This window comes from Podarcis filfolensis, assembly GCF_964270895.1.
Source record: "Podarcis filfolensis genome assembly, chromosome: 5".
Taxonomy (NCBI): Eukaryota; Metazoa; Chordata; class Lepidosauria; order Squamata; family Lacertidae; genus Podarcis; species Podarcis filfolensis.
The window spans coordinates 402,568-421,798 of record NC_139608.1 but is presented as its reverse complement, the minus strand read 5'-3'; the positions used below and the strand labels follow the sequence as shown (position 1 = coordinate 421,798).

At 59.1% G+C, this 19,231-nt stretch overlaps 2 protein-coding genes across 10 annotated transcripts in view; both read right to left on the bottom strand.

Moving 5' to 3' along the window:
• Positions 1 to 3,590: 3,590 nt before the first annotated feature.
• On the bottom strand, positions 3,591 to 7,011 carry XXYLT1 (xyloside xylosyltransferase 1). The gene is made up of 4 exons (XM_083612951.1): positions 6,526 to 7,011; positions 6,239 to 6,386; positions 5,514 to 5,646; positions 3,591 to 4,704 (listed from the first exon to the last, which is right to left on the bottom strand). Exons 1-4 carry the CDS (start codon positions 6,994 to 6,996, stop codon positions 4,308 to 4,310), a joined length of 1,149 nt encoding a protein of 382 aa, XP_083469077.1. The 5' UTR covers positions 6,997 to 7,011; the 3' UTR covers positions 3,591 to 4,307.
• Positions 7,012 to 9,218: 2,207 nt separating this feature from the next.
• The window catches only part of ACAP2 (ArfGAP with coiled-coil, ankyrin repeat and PH domains 2), a 32,262-nt gene continuing 22,249 nt past the window's right edge, over positions 9,219 to 19,231 (bottom strand). For 3 of the 9 annotated variants that reach the window (XM_083616099.1, XM_083616091.1, XM_083616094.1), the window contains 12 exons: positions 18,749 to 18,854; positions 18,113 to 18,318; positions 17,935 to 18,004; positions 17,094 to 17,188; positions 15,969 to 16,162; positions 15,258 to 15,362; positions 14,352 to 14,432; positions 13,415 to 13,602; positions 13,196 to 13,305; positions 12,479 to 12,589; positions 12,180 to 12,241; positions 9,219 to 9,422 (listed from right to left, as the gene is read on the bottom strand). In XM_083616099.1, coding sequence (XP_083472225.1) covers positions 9,319 to 9,422; positions 12,180 to 12,241; positions 12,479 to 12,589; positions 13,196 to 13,305; positions 13,415 to 13,602; positions 14,352 to 14,432; positions 15,258 to 15,362; positions 15,969 to 16,162; positions 17,094 to 17,188; positions 17,935 to 18,004; positions 18,113 to 18,318; positions 18,749 to 18,854 — 1,432 coding nt within the window. In that variant the 3' untranslated portion in view covers positions 9,219 to 9,318. The remainder of the gene's footprint in view (positions 9,423 to 12,179; positions 12,242 to 12,478; positions 12,590 to 13,195; positions 13,306 to 13,414; positions 13,603 to 14,351; positions 14,433 to 15,257; positions 15,363 to 15,968; positions 16,163 to 17,093; positions 17,189 to 17,934; positions 18,005 to 18,112; positions 18,319 to 18,748; positions 18,855 to 19,231) is intronic. The other 6 variants (XM_083616093.1, XM_083616092.1, XM_083616097.1 and 3 more) reach the window with 2 other exon arrangements.

Genomic DNA, 19,231 nt, shown 5'->3' with positions numbered 1-19,231 from the left:
GTGTCCAGTTTTGGTCGCCTCGCCTCAAAAAGGATGTGGCAGGTTGGGAAATGAGAACGGCAGTCCGAGTGATGGAGGGGTCGGAGCGACTCCCTTCTGTGGAAAGGGCGCAGCCGCAGCGCTCGAGGTGAATAGCATTTCTCATGGCCTGGAGAAAAGCTTTTCTCTTGCTCCCTTGCAACACCTTAAAGACTAAGTTTGCAGCGAGACCCGTTGCTGCGACAAACGGGGGGACGAAGGGGCTTCTCATATGCCTTGAACCTGGAGGGGGACGGGCTGCCACTCCGCTCAGTTGCCTGGCTGGAGATTCAGGGGTGACAAGAGATCCACAGGGCGAGGCGGGCTGAGAGGCCTCCTCTCCCCACACCACCCAGCCTTGCCCCCCCCCCGCTCTCTCTCTCTCTCTCCTCCTTTCTGCCCCATACACTATGGGGTCGACGTGGGTTCTGCAGAGCCACGGGGGCAGCGCCAGGAGCCGCACCTTGCCAAGGGAGGCCGGAACCCCACAGGGACCTGCGGATCTGCACCCGGGGGGGGGGCAATTGCGCCCTCCACTTCCCCACAACCAGACCAGTTATCGCTCTCCCCATCGCGCAAGGCTTTCGTGGGGCTCAGCTCCGCCCCCCGCGACTTCCTGCCGATCTGGAACCTGCAGGAAGAGGAAACCGGGCAGGCGGCTCCGCAGGACCTGGCCGCTCTCCAGAAGCGCCCGGGCTAAAAATATCGCGCAAGTGCAAGCCGGGGGAGGGGCGGGTGACAGACAGACGCGCCCTCCTGGGCGAGCCGTCATTGCAGGACGGGTGCCTTGGCTCCAGCAGCGCAAGAGGCGCAAGCGGGCTGTGCGTGACTCAGTCCCAGCCAGGCAGCTGCCAGCCAAGCCCCCAGGGGAAAGACCCCTCCGGATCCTGCCCAGGGCAGCCTTGGCACAGCCTCCCGCGGGCACCTGCCACTTTCCACAACAGAACATCTGGCTGGGAATTGGGACGTGGCGGGGCAGGGCGCTGCTCCTCTGCCGGGGTGGCGCAGGGATCCTGCGTGCCACTAGCCGCTTGTTCAGTCCCAGTTCAGGGCTGGTCGTCTTCCTCCGGGGTCTTCTGCTGCTCCGTGGCGGAGAAACGGGTCAAGGGCTTCCCATGTTCTCTGCTGATAGTCCTGAAGCTGCCCTCTTTCCGGGGCCACGGCTGCCCTGGTAAAGGGCCTTGGGCTGGACTCGAACTCCCATTCTCCCCGCCCATGAGGCTAGGCTGGCAGCTGGGAGCCAGGAGGGCACCGGGGAGGGGAGGACTCAGTCCCAGGGGGTGTGGGGCTGAAACACCCCCCTCCTCTTGCCACCGGTGCAGAATCCTGCCCCCCAAAAATATTTTATGTAGGAACCCATTTGCTGCTGGGGTAACCAACACACCAACACGGCTCCCTGCAGAGGTTGCTGGGCACCAGCGCCAGCCAGCAGGACCAATGGTCAGGCACGAGGGGCGAGACCTGGAGGGCCCTAACGAAGCATCTTTTCACAGACCGAGGCAGGGGCTCCTGGAGGACCCGCGTCCTCACGCAGCGCGCCTGGCGAGCCGCTCTCTCGCCGGCTTCCCAGCCTCCTCAGGTCGCCTGCCATGGATGCTTTAGTCGAGAATCCTGGATGGCGGGGCCTGGACTAGATGATCCTTGGCTTCCATCCCATTCCACGACTCTATGAGCTTGTTTCGCCCTCATTTGGTCCCTAAAGCCGGCAGAGCGGAGATGGGCGGCCTCCTGCTGCAGCTGCGACGCCAGGCCCCGAGGAAGGCTCTCCTCGCCACCAGCGTCAAACTCCCGCTTTGTGTTTGGCCCCGATCCCTGTCCTGCTCAAGAGCCGGAGGCCGCCTTGGCACCAGCCCAACGCCAGCTAATGGGGGATCCTGTTGCAAGGCTGCAGCCGGCCAGGACGGAGCAGGCTCGCCCGCGCGCCCGGGTTGCTGCTTCAAGTAGTCCGCATCGAGGTGCCAATTGCTTTCCCCGACGCTGCCGAGACGCCAGCCCTGCAGAGGCGGCTAAACAGGCGAATTTGCCTTGTGGGTTGTGAGAACGGGAGCAGCGCCCTCTGGAGGAGGTTCTGAGTAGGGCAACGCAAAGGACGCAGGGATGGAGAGACGTCCCGAGACCTAGAGGAAAGGGTCCGGGTTCAGCTTGGGGGCTTTTTAGGTTTAGAGAAAAGGAGAGGAAGAGGCAAAGGGAAAGGAGGATGTGGAATTATGCCTGGCATGTAGAAAGCGGAGGGAGAAAAGTTTTCTCCTCCTCTCTTATGACACCAAAATCCATGGACATCCAAGTGAAGTGGAAACTGTTTTCGATTTCTTTTAATGCCGTTAACCTGCTCTGGGACCTTTGTGTGAAGGGCTAAATAAGTAAATAACAGCCGAATCCTGGAAGATTCAGAACAGAAAGGAAGCTCTCCTTTGCAGAGTTAAATTGTGGGACTCACGCCCCCAGGAGGCCCTGATCCATGGCTACCAACCTAGAAGGCTTTAAAAGAGGATCAGAACAATTCATGGAGAGGAGGGCTATTGATGGCTCCTAGAAGGATGAAGGCTCTGCTTCTGACTGCACAGCAGGGGCACCAGTGCTTCTGCCAGTTGCTGGAAACCACGGAAAGAAACACTTTTCTTCACCTACTTTCTCTATGCCAGGCAACCTGTGTCACGCTTTTATCATGTCTCCTTTTACTCACCTTTTCTCTAAAGAGTCCCAAATTTTCCAACCTTTCCCCATGGGGGCAGAGGACAGTCACTCTGTTCCCTTGGTCATTTCTGTTGCCTTTTTCTGAACTTTTTCCTGCTCTACGATATCCTTTTTGAGGTGAGGCGACCAGAACTGGACACAGGATTCCAAATGCAGACACACCACTGATTTGTAAACAGCATGTCAGTAGTTTTGTCTTCAATTCCTTTCCTGATGATCCCTAGTGTGGAATTTGCCTTTTTCACGGCTGTCGCACATGGGCCCAACATCTCTACTGCTCTCTCTCTGCTCCAACCCAGAGGACCCACTCCTGGTCTTCACCACCATTTCAGGCCCCACAAGTGTGTATGTGAAATCGACATTTTCCATGGGAACCTGCAGCACTTTACACTCTTTTCCATTGAATTGCACTTGCCATGTTGCAGCCACTACACCTGGAGAGATCCTTTTGGAGCTCTTCACAATCTCTTTTTGTTTTAACCACCCTGAACAATTTAGTGTCACCAGCAAACTTGGCCCCCTCCCTGCTCACCCCTGGCTCTAGACCAGTGTTTCCCAAACTTGGGTCTCCAGCTGTTTTCAGGCTACCATTCCCATCGTCCCTGTCCACTGGTCCTGCTAGCTGGGGATGATGGGAGTTGTAGTCCAAAAACAGCTGGAAACCCAAGTTTGGACAAGATCCTTTATGAACAAGTTTAAGAAGCACAGGCCCCAATCCTGTTCCTTGGGGGACTTAGCTTTCTACTTCTCTCGGTTTGAACAGCTTTCCATTCCTGATCCAAGAGGCCTGGTCTGACTTCCAGCAAGCCATTTCGTTTCCCTGCTGCAGACTCCTCTCCTTCCACCCCGCTTTCCCCAGAGGTGAGAGACATGCTGGGCCTGTTGGAATGCATTTTATTCTGCTCCTGCAGAAGGGACAAAAGACTCCTGGCACCCTCTCCTTCTCCCCCCAGGTCTCACCCCCTGCCCTACTGCCTGACAGCAGAAGAAGAACCACACCATCACCCCCAGGACAAGGCCTCCCTGCCCCACAGTCTCCCCTGGGCCCAAAGGGCAGCAGGGCCTGTTCCCCACAGCCCCAAAGGATGTTGGCGAGGAAGGCCGGGGCAGAGGGCTGAGTGCTCTAGTGGCACTGGGGGCCAATGGATCTCTGCAGAATCCAGGCTTGGTCCGCAATAAGCTGTTCTTGCTCCGGGGGCCACGATCCTGCTGCCTTGCTGGGCACGTGTGCTGCAGCCAAGATCGGAACGTGGATGGCCGCGCTCTGCAGTCAAGGGGCAAACGTTCACAGCCCCCCAGGGAGCTGCCAGGGAAATGTCCAGCAGGCGGTGTCAGCTCCAGAGAGGCCTTGGGCTCGCCTCCCTCTCCCTGCAGTGTCTGGGTCCCAAAACAACAATCGCTGGCTGGTGGCAGAAGGCACTCAGCTCCCATCCTTCCTGCAAGGCCCACGAGGACTCCTCCCAGGAAGACCCCAGTTGTGCGCAAGGGAAAGGGAGCAACCTCCACTTGATGGAACCCCCCAAAGAGACATGGCGAGAGCCCTGCAGTGACCACAGCACAGCTGCCGCCCCCAAACTCCCCCTGGCCAGCAGGGGCTACTCCTGGGGGATGGGCGTGTTGCAGTTGCCATGGTAGATCCGGACGTGGCCGTCGCAGCGGAAGTAGTGGTCAAAGACGTCGCGGTAGCCGTGCTCACGCCACCAGGAGCAGAGCTGCCGGTTCCAGGTGCAGTCGAGGACGTGGAAGAGCTCCGGGTGAGCCATGCCCACCAGTGTGAAGAAGTCCTGGTCGCCCAGGTGGCCCCGGAAGTGGAACTGGTCCGCCAGGCGCTGGGCGGCGCCCGGCTCCAGCAGGCGGTTGTAGAGCTCCGAGTGGCGCATGGCCTCCAGGTCCAGCAGGAGGACCCCACTGTTGAAGCCGGGGAGGCCGTCCGGCGGGGGCTCCCCCACCCTGGTCCCCGGGTGCTCCTGGCGGTACTGCCAGAAGAGGTGCCTGCGCAAGAGGAAAGGCAAGTCAGAGCCCTGCAGGATTAGGCCAGGGTCCCGTCCAGTCCAGCATCCTCTTCTGCTTCTATTAGAAAACTCGCAATCAGGATTCGAACCCAAGAGCAGCTCTGCCCGCCTGCCGTTTCTGCAGCTGGGATTCAGAAGCGTTGCTGCCTCTGACTGCGAAGGGCAGAGCTCAGGCCGTGGGGCCGGCAGTCATGGACAGCCCTGAATGTGTCTCATTCTCCTTTGCAGGGACAGCCGAGGCGGCAAAAGTCCTCCTGTCTCTTCCAAACAAAGTCAGGAAGGAAAGTTGGGGGAATGAGCACGGCCAGCCCCATCCCAGGCCCCTGCTGGCAAGAGCTGCGTACAAACAGCTGGCAAGAGCAAAGGAAGGAAACATCTGGAGAGCAGCCCCACTCCCTAGCCAGCAGAGGAGATGGAGGGCGGAGCTGGCCCCCTTCCTCCCCAGGCTCCATCTGACAGCAGCAGTGCCCCCCCAGGCCTGCCCCCCTTGCTACATGTGTCCCATGTCCTACCAGGTGTTTGTAAGCAGCAAATGAAACTGACAACCGCCCCCCCCCAAAAGTGAGCTCCTGTTGAGTTTCACACTGTGGGCCCCCAATCTCCACCCCAAGAGCTCACATTCCCCACAGATTTTCTGGCCAACTTCCCTTCTCAAATCTTTTGTCCTGAGCGTGGGGGGGGGGGGGGAATTCTGGAAAGCCACCTCTGAGCACCCCTTGTGCCCATGTGCAGCTTCTGCTAGGATCCCAAGTAACCCCCCCCCCCGGAGCACCCACTGCTGGCACCTACCGATAGACGGGCTGCATCTCGTGGACGATGCCAATCACGGCCCCTTCTGGGAAGTTGTCAAACTCTTCAAAGAGCTCCCGGATGTTGGTCCTGTACTCCACATCAAGGTCCACCTGGATGATCCTCGAAATCTCTGTGGGGGAGGGGCAACGAGGAGCCTCTGAAGCACCTTCCCTGCTCCCTTGGTCCCCCCCAGGCACAGCTCCCCCCCCCCAGGGAGGCTTCATTCAGCCCCCACCCAGAGGAAGAGGCCAGGGACCAAGACCATACATGGCAGTCAGGTAGGGGGCAGGGGGTGGGTCGTGGGGGCTCAGTAACTGTATATTGCACCTTCTCCCCCTCTCCCTGCTGCACTGAGATGAAGGGGGGGCAGTCTTTGTGGTGCATTCTGGGACAGGGCTTTTTGCTGCCAATGGCAGCGGGAGGCAGCATGGAACACTTTCCTGTTAGGGGGAAGAGAAAGAGAGAGAAGCCCCTGCCGCCACCCCCTCCCCATCCTCTGGCGGTGGCTGTGGGCACAGCCCCTTCTGCCCCCGTGGCCAGGCCAGGCCCTGGGGCACCTCATCTACTCAGTCGACTTTGGCGATCTCACCTGGCGCTGCCACCCTGGCCGAGCTCACCCCCTGGACCCCAAGCGCCAGGCGTGCGGAAGCGCTTCTTAAAGCAGGAGCGCCAAGGATGCCAGGGAGGGGGCAGGTGGAGGGGGTGCCCATCTGCCTGCTGACCTTTGGGCAGGACGCGGTGCATGGCCAGCGAGAGGAAGAAGAGGGAGTCGCCATAGTAGCTTCCGGCGCCGGCGCTGAAGAGCTTCTGCATGGCCTCGACCAGGGGAAGCAGCTTCTCGGCCACCACGTCCACGTCGTGGAAGACCACCTGCGGGAAGCGGAGAAGCAGCCGTCAGGGGGAGGGATGCGCGTCGGGGAGAGCGGGGCTGCCCGCGCAAGAGCCCCGGCCGGGACCGAAGGGACCTTGCGCCCGGGCGCAGCGCAAGGGCAAGCTGCCGGGAGCGCACCTTGTGCTGGAACTGCGCGCTGCGCAGCGCCTCGCGGAGGACGGCCTTCCCGACGGGGCGGCTGGGCGCGTCGCTGAGCAGGTGCAGCACGAGGGCCTGGCGCGGGCCCAGCTTGGCGAAGCGCGCCAGCGAGCGCAGCGCCGCCTCGGCCTTGGATCGCAGCGCCGCGTTGCGCTCGGCCTTGGCCAGCAGCAGCAGCACGTGCAGCTCGGCCTCGCCCGCCGCCCCCGCCGCCCCCGCCGAGGCCAGCAGCTCCTCGCCCGCCTTGGCCTTGCTCTCCCCGCCCGAGGCGGCGGCCGGGACAGCCGGGGCGGAGGCGGGCGGCGGAGGCGGCGGCGGCGCGCGGGGCTGGGGCGAGGCGGGCGAGCGCGCGTAGTAGAGGGCGCACAGCACGGCCAGCGCCGCCGCCGCCGCCAGCGCGCAGGGAGGGGGCCGCAGCAGAGACGCCGGAGACCCGGCCAGACGCGCCATGCTGGGCGGCGGCGGCGGCGGAAGAGGCGGAGGAGAAGGACGAGAAGAGGCGGACCCGGCAGCGCAGCAGCAGGAGGAGGAGGAGGAAGAGGAGGAAGAGGGGCTCCCGGCGGAAAAGCCGGCGCGGCGCGGCCAGGGCTGCAGGGGGACGCCAGCATCCCGCGGAGATGAGCGGGGAAACACCCAGGGCGGACCAAAGACAGGACTTCTCCTCCCAAGGGTCCCAACGCAGATTTAACACCCCCGGGATGCCTTTAAAAGAGGATCGGGGAAATGAAGGGAGAGCGGGATGGAGGGCTGCCAGCTGCTCTTGCGCTCGGATCCAGCTGTGCCAGCGCTGCGAGAGCAGGTTGCGGGGGGGGGGCGGCGGGGCTTGGCCCGATCCAACAGACGCTCCCTCTGCTCGTTTCCCCCGAAGGAGGCCCGGGGGGGGGAGGTGAGCCTGGCCTGCCCCGGTCGAGTTGCAGAGCGGGAGGCCCGCGTGGCGCTGCGCTCTTCCCTCCTGGAGAGCTCTGGCCTCTGGCGGGGCCCCTGCCAAGCGAAGAAGGGCCCCCCTTAGCCCGAGCCAGCCTCAGATGGAAGGAGACCAGGCGGCGACGGGCGGGAGCCGCGGCCACTGCAGGGCCCCCCTTATCCGGGGGGCGGGAGGAGGCAGCCCGTCAGGCCCCCAGATGCTCTGCAGGGAGGGTGTGCGGGCAACAGCCCAGAGGCAAAACAGGAGGTTCTGGGCGGCTGCTGTGGAGCCCCTGCCTCTCCATCACGGCTACCTGAGAAGCCCACAGACGGGACCCGATTGGCACAAGAGCATTCTCCTCTCCTCTAGCCTAGCTCTCCATGAATTTGTCCTTTTAAAGTCACCCAGGTTGGTGGCCCTCACTGCCTCTGTGCTGGGTTCATTGGATGTTCATGAGTTCTAGTTTTAGAAGAAAAACCTCTTTCCACTTTCTCTAAAAAAAGTTCCAGGCACTGCAGCATTTCTCCCTGGGGCGTTGTTCCACCCCCCACCCCCCTTGATAATTGTGGTTACTCTTTTCTGAACCTTTTCCAACTCTACAATATCCTTTTTCAGGTGAGGCAACCAGAACCGTACCTGGCATCTCAAATGTGGCCACACCATAATTTGTATAACAATAGCATTATGAGACTGGCAGTTTTGAGATCCTTTCCTAATGATCCCTAGCATAGAATTTGGTTTCACAGCCACTGCACACGGGAGTCGGGATCTTCATGGCGCTGTCCACTGTGGTCCTGAGGTCTCATTCCTGGTCAGTCACTGCCAGTTCAGACTCCAAGAGCATGTATGTGATTTTTGTGTGTCCTGACATGCATCGCTTTGCACTTGTTTTCACTGAATTGCACTTGCAGCCCCTTTGCTACGTTTGGAGAAGTCCTTTCAGAGCTCTTCACAATCTCTTTTTCAACCACCCTGAACAATTTAGCATCACCAGCAAACTTGCCCCCCTCCCTGCTCACCCTTGACTCTAGATCCTTTAGGAACCATTTAGAAAGCACAGGTCCCAATCCCGATCCTTGGGGGCCTCCACTTTCTCCATTTGGAGAACTCCCCATATTCCTTCTCTTCTTGCAAAACCAGTTCCTGACCCACAACAGGACCTTTCCTCTTTGTAAGCTCGGCTTTGTCAAAAGCTGGGTTTTTTAAAAAATAAAATCTTTACTAATATATTCCACCAGTTTTCCTGGGACAGTCATTTTTAAAAGTGGGTGTTAGAACATGCTGGGGGGCAGAGTGAACCCAGTGACTTGGTCAGAGTCTCCACCATTCCAATGTTGAGGCACCACAGTCAGTAGTTGCAAGCCTTTGATGGTCCCACAAGCTGCTCTTGGCTAGGAAATGCTGCCCCCCCCCCGAGAAGAAGGCTACAAGGGCAGTTTGAGGACACAGGTGATGGGGGGGGAGGGAGAAAGTTACCATCAGGGAAGATACAAGAGAAAACTGCTTTGAAGTTTCATTTCAGCCAAGTGATACATAAATCTTGTGAAGGACATAAATAAGACAAGCTCTTCCCTGCTGTCTGCAAGCACCTCCACCCAAGGAGGGAAGGCAGCTCAAAAAGGGGTGGGGTGGATCCAGGTGGGAAGAGATTCCTGCAGATCCCCCCCCCCCCCCGCTCAGCATATCTACACCCAGCTTCCCTTCCTTCCCAGCCACTCTGGTTGCATTTTCCAGGTGATACAACTGCTAACAAACTGCAAACAGCATCTATTACTCAAAGCAGTGTTTATGTATAAAAAGGAGGGATGAGCTTTCAAGGAGGAGGCAGGGGGGGGGCTAGTCTTGGTCTCCCCCCAGCCCCGGAGCCTTCAGGGCTTCTGCACATCTGACGGATGAAAGCGGTTTAGCTTCTCCGGGTTATTGGACGCCATTTGTGAGAAGTCTCGAAAGATGTCCTGGTAGGTTTCATCTCCTGCAAGAGGAAGAGGGGGGAAATGGAGAATTGCGCTTTCAGTGAAGGGGGCGGCAGAGGAGCACAGCCATCTGCTGCCCCTCCCAAGAAAAGCATCCTGGTGGCTGAGCATCCAAGGCTTCAGCTGGGTAGCATTCCCACCGGGAGCGTCTCCTACTACTCCAACACCCCCCCAGAACCAGCGTCCTGCTGCTTGCCTAAAACCTGCACTGCAAACTTCACTTGCAAAGTGGTTCCCCCAAGTGGGCCAGGCGCTGAGGCCTCCCCTGTCCCCTCCAGAGCCTCGCCACTTGAAGGTGCTTTTATTTAGGACTCTGGTCCTCCCAGACCATAATACTCCAGCCCAGAAGGGCTTCCGCAAGCCTTTGGAAACCCTGCCCCTGCCCGGCTGTGACTCCCAATGTGCTCAAGGTGGGCAAAGCAATGCCCGTCCCACAAGGGGGTTCACGGGTCCCGTTTCTCCATCCAGAAAAGCCGCCCTGCATCTGCTCCCAAGCCCTGGAAAAGCAACAGAAAAAGTCAGACTCTACCTGAGGAGAGAACCTCAAAGGCAGCCAGAGAGAGGAAGCTCAACGTTAGAGAAACAAAAGATGCTGGGAGGAAGGGAGGAAGGAAGGAAGGAAGGAAGGAAGGAGAAAAAAGCAGCTTCCCACAAACCCAGGCAAGAAGAGCACCCCAAAATTGACCCCAAGTGCTGAGCAAGGGAATGGGGAGTGGAGGTGGCGCCTCGAGCAGGAGCCAGGGAAGACCTGGGATTCTTGTGCGTGGGGTGGAGCAGTCTCTTCTGGCGCCCGGCTTTGGCGGGGAGGGCCCAGCCCTTTCTACTTCCTGGCCTGCCCTGAAATTGCTTTGACCGCCACTGGGGCCAGAGCAGGCTGGCAGTACATTCAAGTCGGCCCCAGGAGAGTCGGGGGGGCAGGCACAAGCCAGAGGGGCCCAGGAGGGCCAGCAGCGGCTTCTCTGGGGACTGGGCACCCCCTTTGCCAGTTTCCCCCAAGGAAAACAGGAGCTGCTGCTGGGCATTTGTGCTACGTGGTCTGAAGTGGGCCTGGGAAAGACCTCCCAGGGCCCAGGCCTCATTGGCAAGACTTACCCACCAAAGGCACCCCTGGGTGCTCTTTGGTAACATTCAAGGTGCAGCGTCTCTGAGACAGACAGGGTGCTGCTGCTCCTGGATAGGTAAAGCTCAGCTGCCCAGCAGAAGCTGTTTCGGGGGACATTCTCTTTGGGTTCAAGTTTTGGCCACTCGAGAAACAGAAACTCCCGTATGAAAAGAGAGGAAACATAAAGTGCCCTTGAATTGCACACTGAGCTGCATTTGAGGATCAGTAGCCAGACACATTCAAAGGACCTGTGTGCATTAATAGTGCAAAATGACTCGCTGCTCTCCAGCCCTGACTCCCCAAACCCAACTGAAAAGGCACCAACCGGGGAGAGAAGCGGGTGCAGGAGGCTCCCAGGGGCGGAGGATGGGGGTTGCAGTGGGGGTGGCCCGCCCCAGGTGTCTTTGCTACAGGGGGTGACATTTGGCAGTCGTAGGCGGGCAGTGCGCCGAATGTCCGCCATTGGCAGCTCGCTCCGCCCCCAGCTGCAGTGTGTACGTCACTCCGTGCACCGAAGCGGCTATCCCACACCTGGGAGGGCACCCTCTGTGCCCCCCCAGGGCCCCTGATCCCAGGGACTGTGGATCTGCCAGCGAGGCTTGGCCAGGAGGGGAGAGGAAGACGGGGGCACCAGCACTTGCCAGGCCGGGAAGGAGCCCCTAGGGAGGGGAGCAGGAGGACAGCTGCCAGAGCCCCCTCTTCAGGGAGGAGGGCAGAGCCAGGACTCAGCCAGGGCAGGGGGCCTGGACGGCCAGGCTGGCCTCCAGCTGTGCTTCTTGGCAGCCCAGCCCTGCGCTCTTGCAGTGACAATGGCCACCCAGAGAAGAGGGGCTCTGGTGGGGAACTCGCATTTCTGCCCTCCTGGGCTAATCCTGCTTCTCCTGCTCCTGCCAGGCCTGGAAGGGCGGCTCTGAGCTCCCTGAGCAACTGCAGCCCTCCCTTGCTTTTGATTGTCAGCTCCTCACCCACGGGGCGACCCCAATGCCCAGGGCCAAAGGCTCCCGGCAGCCCCCGGGTAAAGGTCCCAGGCTCGAGGGATGGGGAGAGGGGCAGGGGGGTCCCCCCCACCCCAGCCAGCAAAAGCAGCGCAAGGGAGGCAGAGGCAGGCGGACTTGGAGGCAGAATTAGGCAGGGATGGAATCTGACCTTTCTTGGCCCAGGTTCCTGGAACGCTCTGAGCTGATACCTCCTGGCAACGGGCCTGATCCTGCCCAGGCTGCTGCCATCTCTCCACCCTCCCCCAATTCTCTGAAGAGCACATACAGTAGCCAATGCCCCCCCCCCATGAAATATACTTGCTGGACGGGGATTTCACAGCCCATCCCTCAACTCTCCGGTGCGATTATGAAGCAGGGGAAGGCGGGCTTTGCAGTGTGGCCAAACCGTCCCCCCCCCCCGCAATTCTCTGGACAGGGCTGTGCCAAACGGGGCTTTGTGGTCCTTGGCGCCCCGTGGGGGAGGGAAGCGGAGAAGCGGCTGCTGGAGCAGGAGGCGGCTGCCCACTCAGGGTCTCTGCAGCAGAGTGCCAGGGGGGCGGGCAGCCCCTCCCACCAGACCAGCAAGGGCTCCGCTCAGGCCTCATCCAGCTGCAGGCTAATGAACTCCTGGATGCACTTCCGGTATTGCATCTCAGTGGGGTTACTGGAAGGTTGACCTGGCTGGCCGTAGAGTCCCTCGGATTCCCGCATCTCCTCGTTCATCCTGGCTAAGCGCAGCCTGCGAGGAGGAGAGGGAAGAGGGCACATGGTGAGGTGGGGCAGAACCTGAAGTGGGTGGTCTTGCAGCACCCACCACCCGCCCAGGAGGCAGCCCCTCTGAGCTCTTCCATCCCCACTCTGACCCCCCCCCCCCCGGCCACTGTACCCCACTCTGAGCTGACAGGCTCTGTGGTCTGACAGAGCAGCTCTGCCCCAGGGGTGCCAACTGGGGGGGGAGGGGCCCAGCCTTACTCACAGCGTCACTATATCCGCGTTGGCAGCTTCAATGGCCACACTCAGGGGGTCCTTCCCTTCCTCATCCGTGGCATGTTGGTTGGCGCCCCGTTTCAGGAACAAACACACCTGCCTGCGAAGAAGAAGAAGAGGAGGAGTTTGGATTTGATATCCCACTTTATCACTACCCTAAGGAGTCTCAAAGCGGCTCACAATCTCCTTTCCCTTCCTCCCCACAACAAACACTCTGTGAGGGGAGTGGGGCTGAGAGACTTCAGAGATGTGTGACTGGCCCAAGGTCACCCAGCAGCTGCATGCCTGCCATCTCTTCTCCCACAAAGCAGGATCCCCCTTGCTCTCCTCCAGGCCTGGCCATCCCCCCTTACTCTGCTAATTCATTAATTGCCATTGTTCATTAAATTTCTACACTGCCCTTCATCCAAGGATCACAGGGCGGTTTACAATATAAAGACACAACATAGTAACAAACAAACAAAAAATAAGGCCTCGCCCTCAGTTTAAAATGCAGATTGTTTAATTAGCCAAAGGCTTGGGAGAAAAAGAACGTTTTTGCCTAAAGAGATGCAGCTAAGGCGCCTGGTGAGCCTCCCTGGGGAGAGCATCCCACAAACGGGGAGCCACCACAGAAAAGGCCCCTTCAAAATAAGCACCATGCAGAGGCTTCTCAAGGCCCTTCCTCCCCACCCCCACCAAGAAGGGCAACGAGAAGCGCACCTACCCGGTGTGCCCCAAGACGGTGGCATGGTGGAGGGGGCCCCTGCCCTTGGCGTCCCGGAGGTTCACGTTGGCCCCGTTCTGGAGCAGGAATTCACAAGTGACCAAGGAGCCCTGCGGAGAAGACCACAGCTGAGCTGGGCGCCCAAAGAAGGCCTCAGACCCACCCCCTGGCTCTCCACCTCTGCCTGGCACTATGGGGCCAGAAGAAAGCAAGGCTCACCCCCAGGACGGCCTGGATCAGCGGCGTGGACCTGCCCTCTGCTGCATTGACCCAGTTGACGTCCGCCCCGTGCGCCAGCGCCTCGGCCATGCCAGGAAGGCTCTTCTGGAAGGAGGCCAAGTACAGCTGCAGCCCCGGAACATCTGGACGGGCATCTCGGGAAGAAGCAGCCTCAGGCCTTTCAGCCTCTGGAAAGGGGGGGGAGAGGAGGTGTGACTCCCCAAACAGCCTTCACAGAGAGAGGAGATCCGGTGGACTGTCAACAAAGCACCTCACCCAAGACTCCCAAGGAAGCTTAGCAGAGGAGGAAGAAGAGGAGAGGGCCTCTCGTGGGTTTCAGGAAGCAAAGAGTAGGAATCCCCAGACAGTTCTCCAAAGGGAGAAAACGGAGTTCCCCAAGGATGCTGCCAAGGAGTGGGGTGGAGTCTCCTTCTTTGGAGGTCTTTAAGCAGAGGCTTGACAACCATATGTCAGGAGTGCTCTGATGGTGTTTCCTGCTTGGCACTCGATGGCCCTTGTGGTCTCTTCCAACTCTATGATTCTATGATCGGGACTGGGACCTGGGCTTATTCTAAATTGTTCATAAAGGATCTAGAGTCAGGGGTGAGCAGGCAGGGGGCCAAGTTTGCGGGTGACGCTAAATTGTTCAGGGCGGCTGAAAGAGAAAGATTGTGAAGAGCTCCAAAAGGGCAAACAGAAGGGCACAAAATAGGCAAATAACGTCAGTTCCCCATGCTCCTTTGACCCTGGCATTGCAGGGGGTTGGAGTGGGCGACCCTCGTGGTGGCAACTCTACACTTCTCTGATTGTACACCCCCGGGGTCAGGACTGGAGGTGGCGGACAGGGAACAAGACCTTTGGGACACAGCGGGGAGGGGAGAGACAACGGTTTGGCCATGCCAGGCTGCCTAGATTGGCGTTCCGCCCGCAAACCCACCTGGCTCATACAAGGTGCTGGCTGAGACGGCTGAGGCCAGCTGCTCCCTGCTGTGCTGGAAGCCGCTGTCGTTGCTGCGCACTGTGGGAAGAAGCAGCACGGCCGTGAGACGCCCACACAGCAGCACGGCACAAGCACCCCAGCGGGGTCTCACCTCCCAAATCCCGGGTGGAAAAACAAGCACTGTCCTGGAAGCCCCACAGCTCTCAGGCTCCGTCTCCCCTTCAGAAAAGGGCAGCCAAAACAAGGAAGGGGATGGCAGAACTCCCCTGTGAAGAATGGTTGCAGCACTTTCCAGTTTAGAGAAAGGGCGAGTAAGGGGGGAAATGATGGAAGTTTGTAGAATTATGCACTGCATGAGAGAGAATGGAGAAAAAAATTCCTTCCTCTCTCGTAACAGAGATTGTGGGCAATCAATGAGAAGAAGAATCTTGGAAGATTCAGGATAGAGAAAAGTAAGCCCCTTTCCACCCAGAACATAGTGGAACTGTGGAACTCCCTCCCGCAGGAGGTAGTAACCCATCTAGATGGCTTTAAAAGAGGAGGAGGAGGGTGAGCAAGGGTTCCTAGCCAGGGGGCTCAGCTCTGCTTCCACAGCTGGAGGCAGCGATGCTTCTGGATTCTGCAGGGGTGGGCTGCTTTTGCACTCAGATCCGCTTGCTGGTTTCCCACAGACTGCTGGTCGGCCCCTGTGAGAAGAGGGGCCACTGGCCTGATCCTGCAGGCTCATCTATGTTCTCTTGTTCCCTTCCAAGGTGTACACAACAAGCAGGTGAAGGACAGGCAAAGGGAAGCGCCAAGCAGGACACTGGGCAGGTGAGAAGAAGGCACAGGGACAGCTCAGAGGGAAGGAAGGAGAGAAAGAGAGGGAGAGAGAGAGAGAGAGAGAGAGAGGGAGGTACTTACTACTCCGCAGCTTTGAGGCAGTATCAAAGTAGGAGAAGAGTGAATCTAGCTCATCGGGGCAGAACAGGGATTCCCGCCTCACCTCGTCGCTACTGACACCAACCCCTGGGGGCATGCAAGTTAGCAAAGCAGAGCCCAGCAGGCAGGAGGAAGGAAAGAAGGAAGGAAGGAAAGGAGGAGGAAGAGGAGGAGGAGAGGGAGGAGAAGCAGCCAGTTAGTACAGGGTGGGCAGCAGAGGCACCACAGCCCTCCCAGAACGACATCCAGGGAGCTTCTGCAGGAAACAGGACCTCTCTGCGCTTCATCCAGCCTTGCGCAAACCTAGGAGAATTCCTGACTGCCCCTTGTCCATCTCTCCCCACATTCGCCCCACTGGCCCTTTCCGGAGCAGTGCCAGAGCCCGCCTGAAACCCCTTGCCCACCACACTTTGCCATGATGCACCCACCTGGGTCTTCACAAGGCTCTCCCCCCCCCCAGTGCTCCCCTTCCGCCCCAGAGCGAGGCCTGCCCCCCCCAAGGCTTCCCACTGCCTCCCTCTCAAGCTGCCTGGGCAAGAGCAAAGGCTCCCTTTCCTTCCGTCCACGTGATCCGGACTCTGTTTCTTATTTCCTTGAGGGAGGGAAGTCAGTAGAGGGGGGCAGAGGAAGGAGGAGAGTTCTGGCTCCTCCCCACCGAGCCTCTCGTGGCACATCGGCGGAAGGGGCCCCTACCTCTCAGAGCTGCCGCCATTTGCTCCTTGGCTGTTGGGGGGGCCTCCTCTTCCTCGGCTCTCCCCTCCGGGCTGCCGCTGTGCCTTTGAGGCCCCTGGCTCCGAGGGCGAGGTTTCCCTCCCGAGGCAGCAGGACACATCTCCACAAACCTCTTCTCCACGTACTTGGCGCGGATGTACTCCTCCCTCTCCTGCCTGCGCGAGGGGAAGAGGCCAGATGAGCAGAGAGGGCTGTGTGTCTCCGTGGGGGGGGGGGTCTGTGTTCTGCAGCACCTCCTGGCCTGCCTTGCAGGGTGCAGGGAGGAGGCTGCAGGACACCGCTCCTTGCAAATCCCCAAACAAATCAATCTTGCATCTCTCAGAATAAGAACGGGGGTCGGAATGCAGTTCCTCCCTCAGATTTTGCACTGCACTGAATTTTGCACTGCACCAAGGACTTGGGCCCTCAAAAGATAACAAAACATGTTTTAAAATGCATATTTTACAACAAAGGGGATTTATTATTAATAATATTATTAGTTGAATTTATATGCCACCCTATACCTGGAGGTATTTAGGAATGTGTGTGCTGCTGTTTTTGAAAAACATGTTAAAAATCCACATCTAAATTTGCATTGTGGTTGCTGTTTTTCAGGAGCTGCAGATTAATGCAGAATATTTACAGCAGGAGGTGGAGAACCTGCTGCCCAAGAACTGATTTCATATTGGGGAGGGGGCAGAGAGAAGCCATAAATTGCTGAGTCAGTTGGGGGGGAGGAGAAGCCCCCCCCCACTCTACAGGCACCCAGTTCTGCCCTCTCTCTTCCCTGGCAGCTTCCTGAGTAGGAAAGGGGAAGGGGGTGATGGCCTCGCCCACTGGACCTCCCATTTCTTGCCCACCCCCAGGAACGAGGCCCTTGAGAGGCAAATGGGCTCCCCACCCCCCACCCTGCTGCCCCCCCAAAAGGAGCCCTGAGAGCAAAGGCACAGAGCTGACTTCAAGGCTGAGCTCTGGGGCAGCTCAGTTGGCAGAGCATGAGACTCTCATCTGAGGGCTGTGGGTTCCAGCCCCACGTTGGGAAGGGGTTGGACTGGATGCCCCTCGTGGTCCCTTCCAACTCTACCATCCTGCGATCCCACCGCCTACCTCTGGCTTCCAGGCTGAGGCTTCTTGACGCCCATCTTCTCCACGTTTGCTTCATATACCCTGTTGATGACCTCATTTCCCAATTCACACATCAGCTGCAAGCGAAATGAAGGGAGAGTTGAAAGGAAGGGCAGCACCTGCTCAGGGTCACCTTTGCCCTTAAATGGCACCTCACTGGTCAAAGGCAGAAACCGTCCCGGGTTCCGGGGGGGGGGGGTAGCACCCGTCAGCCGCCGTGGGCACAGCCTGCCTCCTTCCCATCGGCTGGATAGAGAAGACCAGACACAGGAGGGAGGGGGGCTCACTGAAACCGGAAGCCCCTTTGTGCCCTCAAGGCCACTGACCGCAATGGGCACAGGTGATTCTGTACCAGAAAGGCCTGGTCTGCCTTACAGGTGTTATAAAGTCTTCTGTGCCACCCCCAAAATGGCAGCGGCTTAATGCAAACACCAAGAATTCCACTCTGAGGATTTTTTCCTGCAATCAAGCAGTGAATTTTTACGAAATAAATTGTTCAACCAATTCCTAAGTATTTAAAGAAAAAAAGACCCATTGCATTTCATGTCAACAGCACAATTTCAACTCTGAATTATGCAAATGTTACCCTGCCTGGTATAATTTTTTACAGGTGAATATTATGTTCCCTGCCACCCGTAGGACCCTGCACAGGATGGTTTCTCCCCTCTGCCCCCGGAGACAGCCCCTGAACCCTTGAAGGAGGGCCTTCTCTTCCCTTCCCAGGCCCATGTGGCCCCAGGGGCTGCCCCCAGGTCCCAAAGTGCAGGAAGAGGAGGAGGGATTCCTTGCAGCTCTCTTCTGCCCCAACCTGCTGGGCAAATACCTTGAGTAGCTCTGGCTCCCAGGAGTCAAGCGTCAAGGAGCGGACTTTGGAGAAATGGACACCCAGGCTCCTAAGCAGAGGAAAGAAGGGAGAATGAGCATGAAATCGGCCAGGGTGGGCACTGTGCCCTCCCTCCCTGGTGTGGGGCTTGAGCTGCCCACCTGGCCAGCCTACCCACCTGTGGATGCCAGAGCACTCAATGCACAGCGTGATGCCCAGGTTGATGCTGGCCCACCGGGGGTCTGCCAGGCCGCAGTCGCAGCAGACAGCGTTGCCGGGAATGCTCTGCACCCTCTGGAGAGAGCTCTCTCCTTTCAGCAGCTTCTCTTTGGGTTCCGCGCCCGTTTCCGGGCTCCCCCTGGAAGGGGACGGCTTCCCCTCCACCTGGAGAAGAGCAGAAAGAGGGACTCGTGTGACAGCCGCCAATCTGCAAAGCCGAGACGTCAAGGGCTGCCTCCTCCTCCTCCTGCAGCCTGGCTCCCCTGGGCAGCTCTTCTGGGCGCCTGTGCCTGCCGCCCAGGCTGCAGAAGGCAAAAGGCAAAGCCCTCCACTATCTGCCCCACACAGGCAGCAGCCACTGAAGGCCTTCCTTCCCCCTAGCTCCTCTTCTGCAGCTGCAGGGAGGGACCTTCCTCTGGGCCCCAAAGGGAATCCACTAAAAGGAGCTTTAAGCCCTCGTGTGCTTCACTGCAGGGAGAGCAGGAGGCTGTGCCACCTAGAGAGCCCTCTGCCGGCAGCGATGCTCTTCGCAAGGCTGCCCTGCCACCTGCCCTGCCCCTTGCGCTGGTGGAGAAAGGGCTCCTCTCCCACTTGCCTCTGTGCTGTCCCCTTTCTCCCTGTAGGCCGTGGCAATGCTGGCCTGCACCGCCTTAATCCACGCTTGCCGCAGCTTCTCCGAGTCTGCCTGAAGGATGCAGCTCCTGCGAGAGACAGACAGATAGAGACGAGAGAAAGGGAGGGAGAGAGAGAGAAAAATAAATAAGTAAATAAATGAAGGAAGGTAGGTGGGTGGGTGCTGAGCACGCCTAGAGCCAGTTTGCCTCGCACCAACCGTGCCTGCAAGCCCCCAACCACCCATCAAGCGCCCTGGATGGGCAGCCAGGACCCGTGTGCATGGACAGCCACGTGGGTCTATGTCCGTGAGGGCCCCACGAAGCTGCTCCAGAGTCCCCAAGCAAGGACTGGTGAAGGAGCCTCCAGATGGCCGGGCAAGTCCACACGCACCAACACCCCTCCTGCCCATCTCCACCTCCACCGCCTGAGCCTCTGCCAAGGCCCCCTGGCACAGCCAGCCCAG

What these genes read in the sequence shown, in the direction of transcription:
- XXYLT1 (XM_083612951.1), bottom strand. Translation starts at nt 6,996, where the DNA reads ATGGCGCGTCTGGCCGGGTCTCCGGCGTCTCTGCTGCGGCCCCCTCCC. An exon ending in GCACCGCGTCCTGCCCAAAG is followed by an intron (nt 5,647 to 6,238) that starts GTCAGCAGGCAG and finishes CCTCCCCCACAG; the next exon opens with AGATTTCGAGGATCATCCAG. An exon ending in GAGATGCAGCCCGTCTATCG is followed by an intron (nt 4,705 to 5,513) that starts GTAGGTGCCAGC and finishes CCTCTTGCGCAG; the next exon opens with GCACCTCTTCTGGCAGTACC.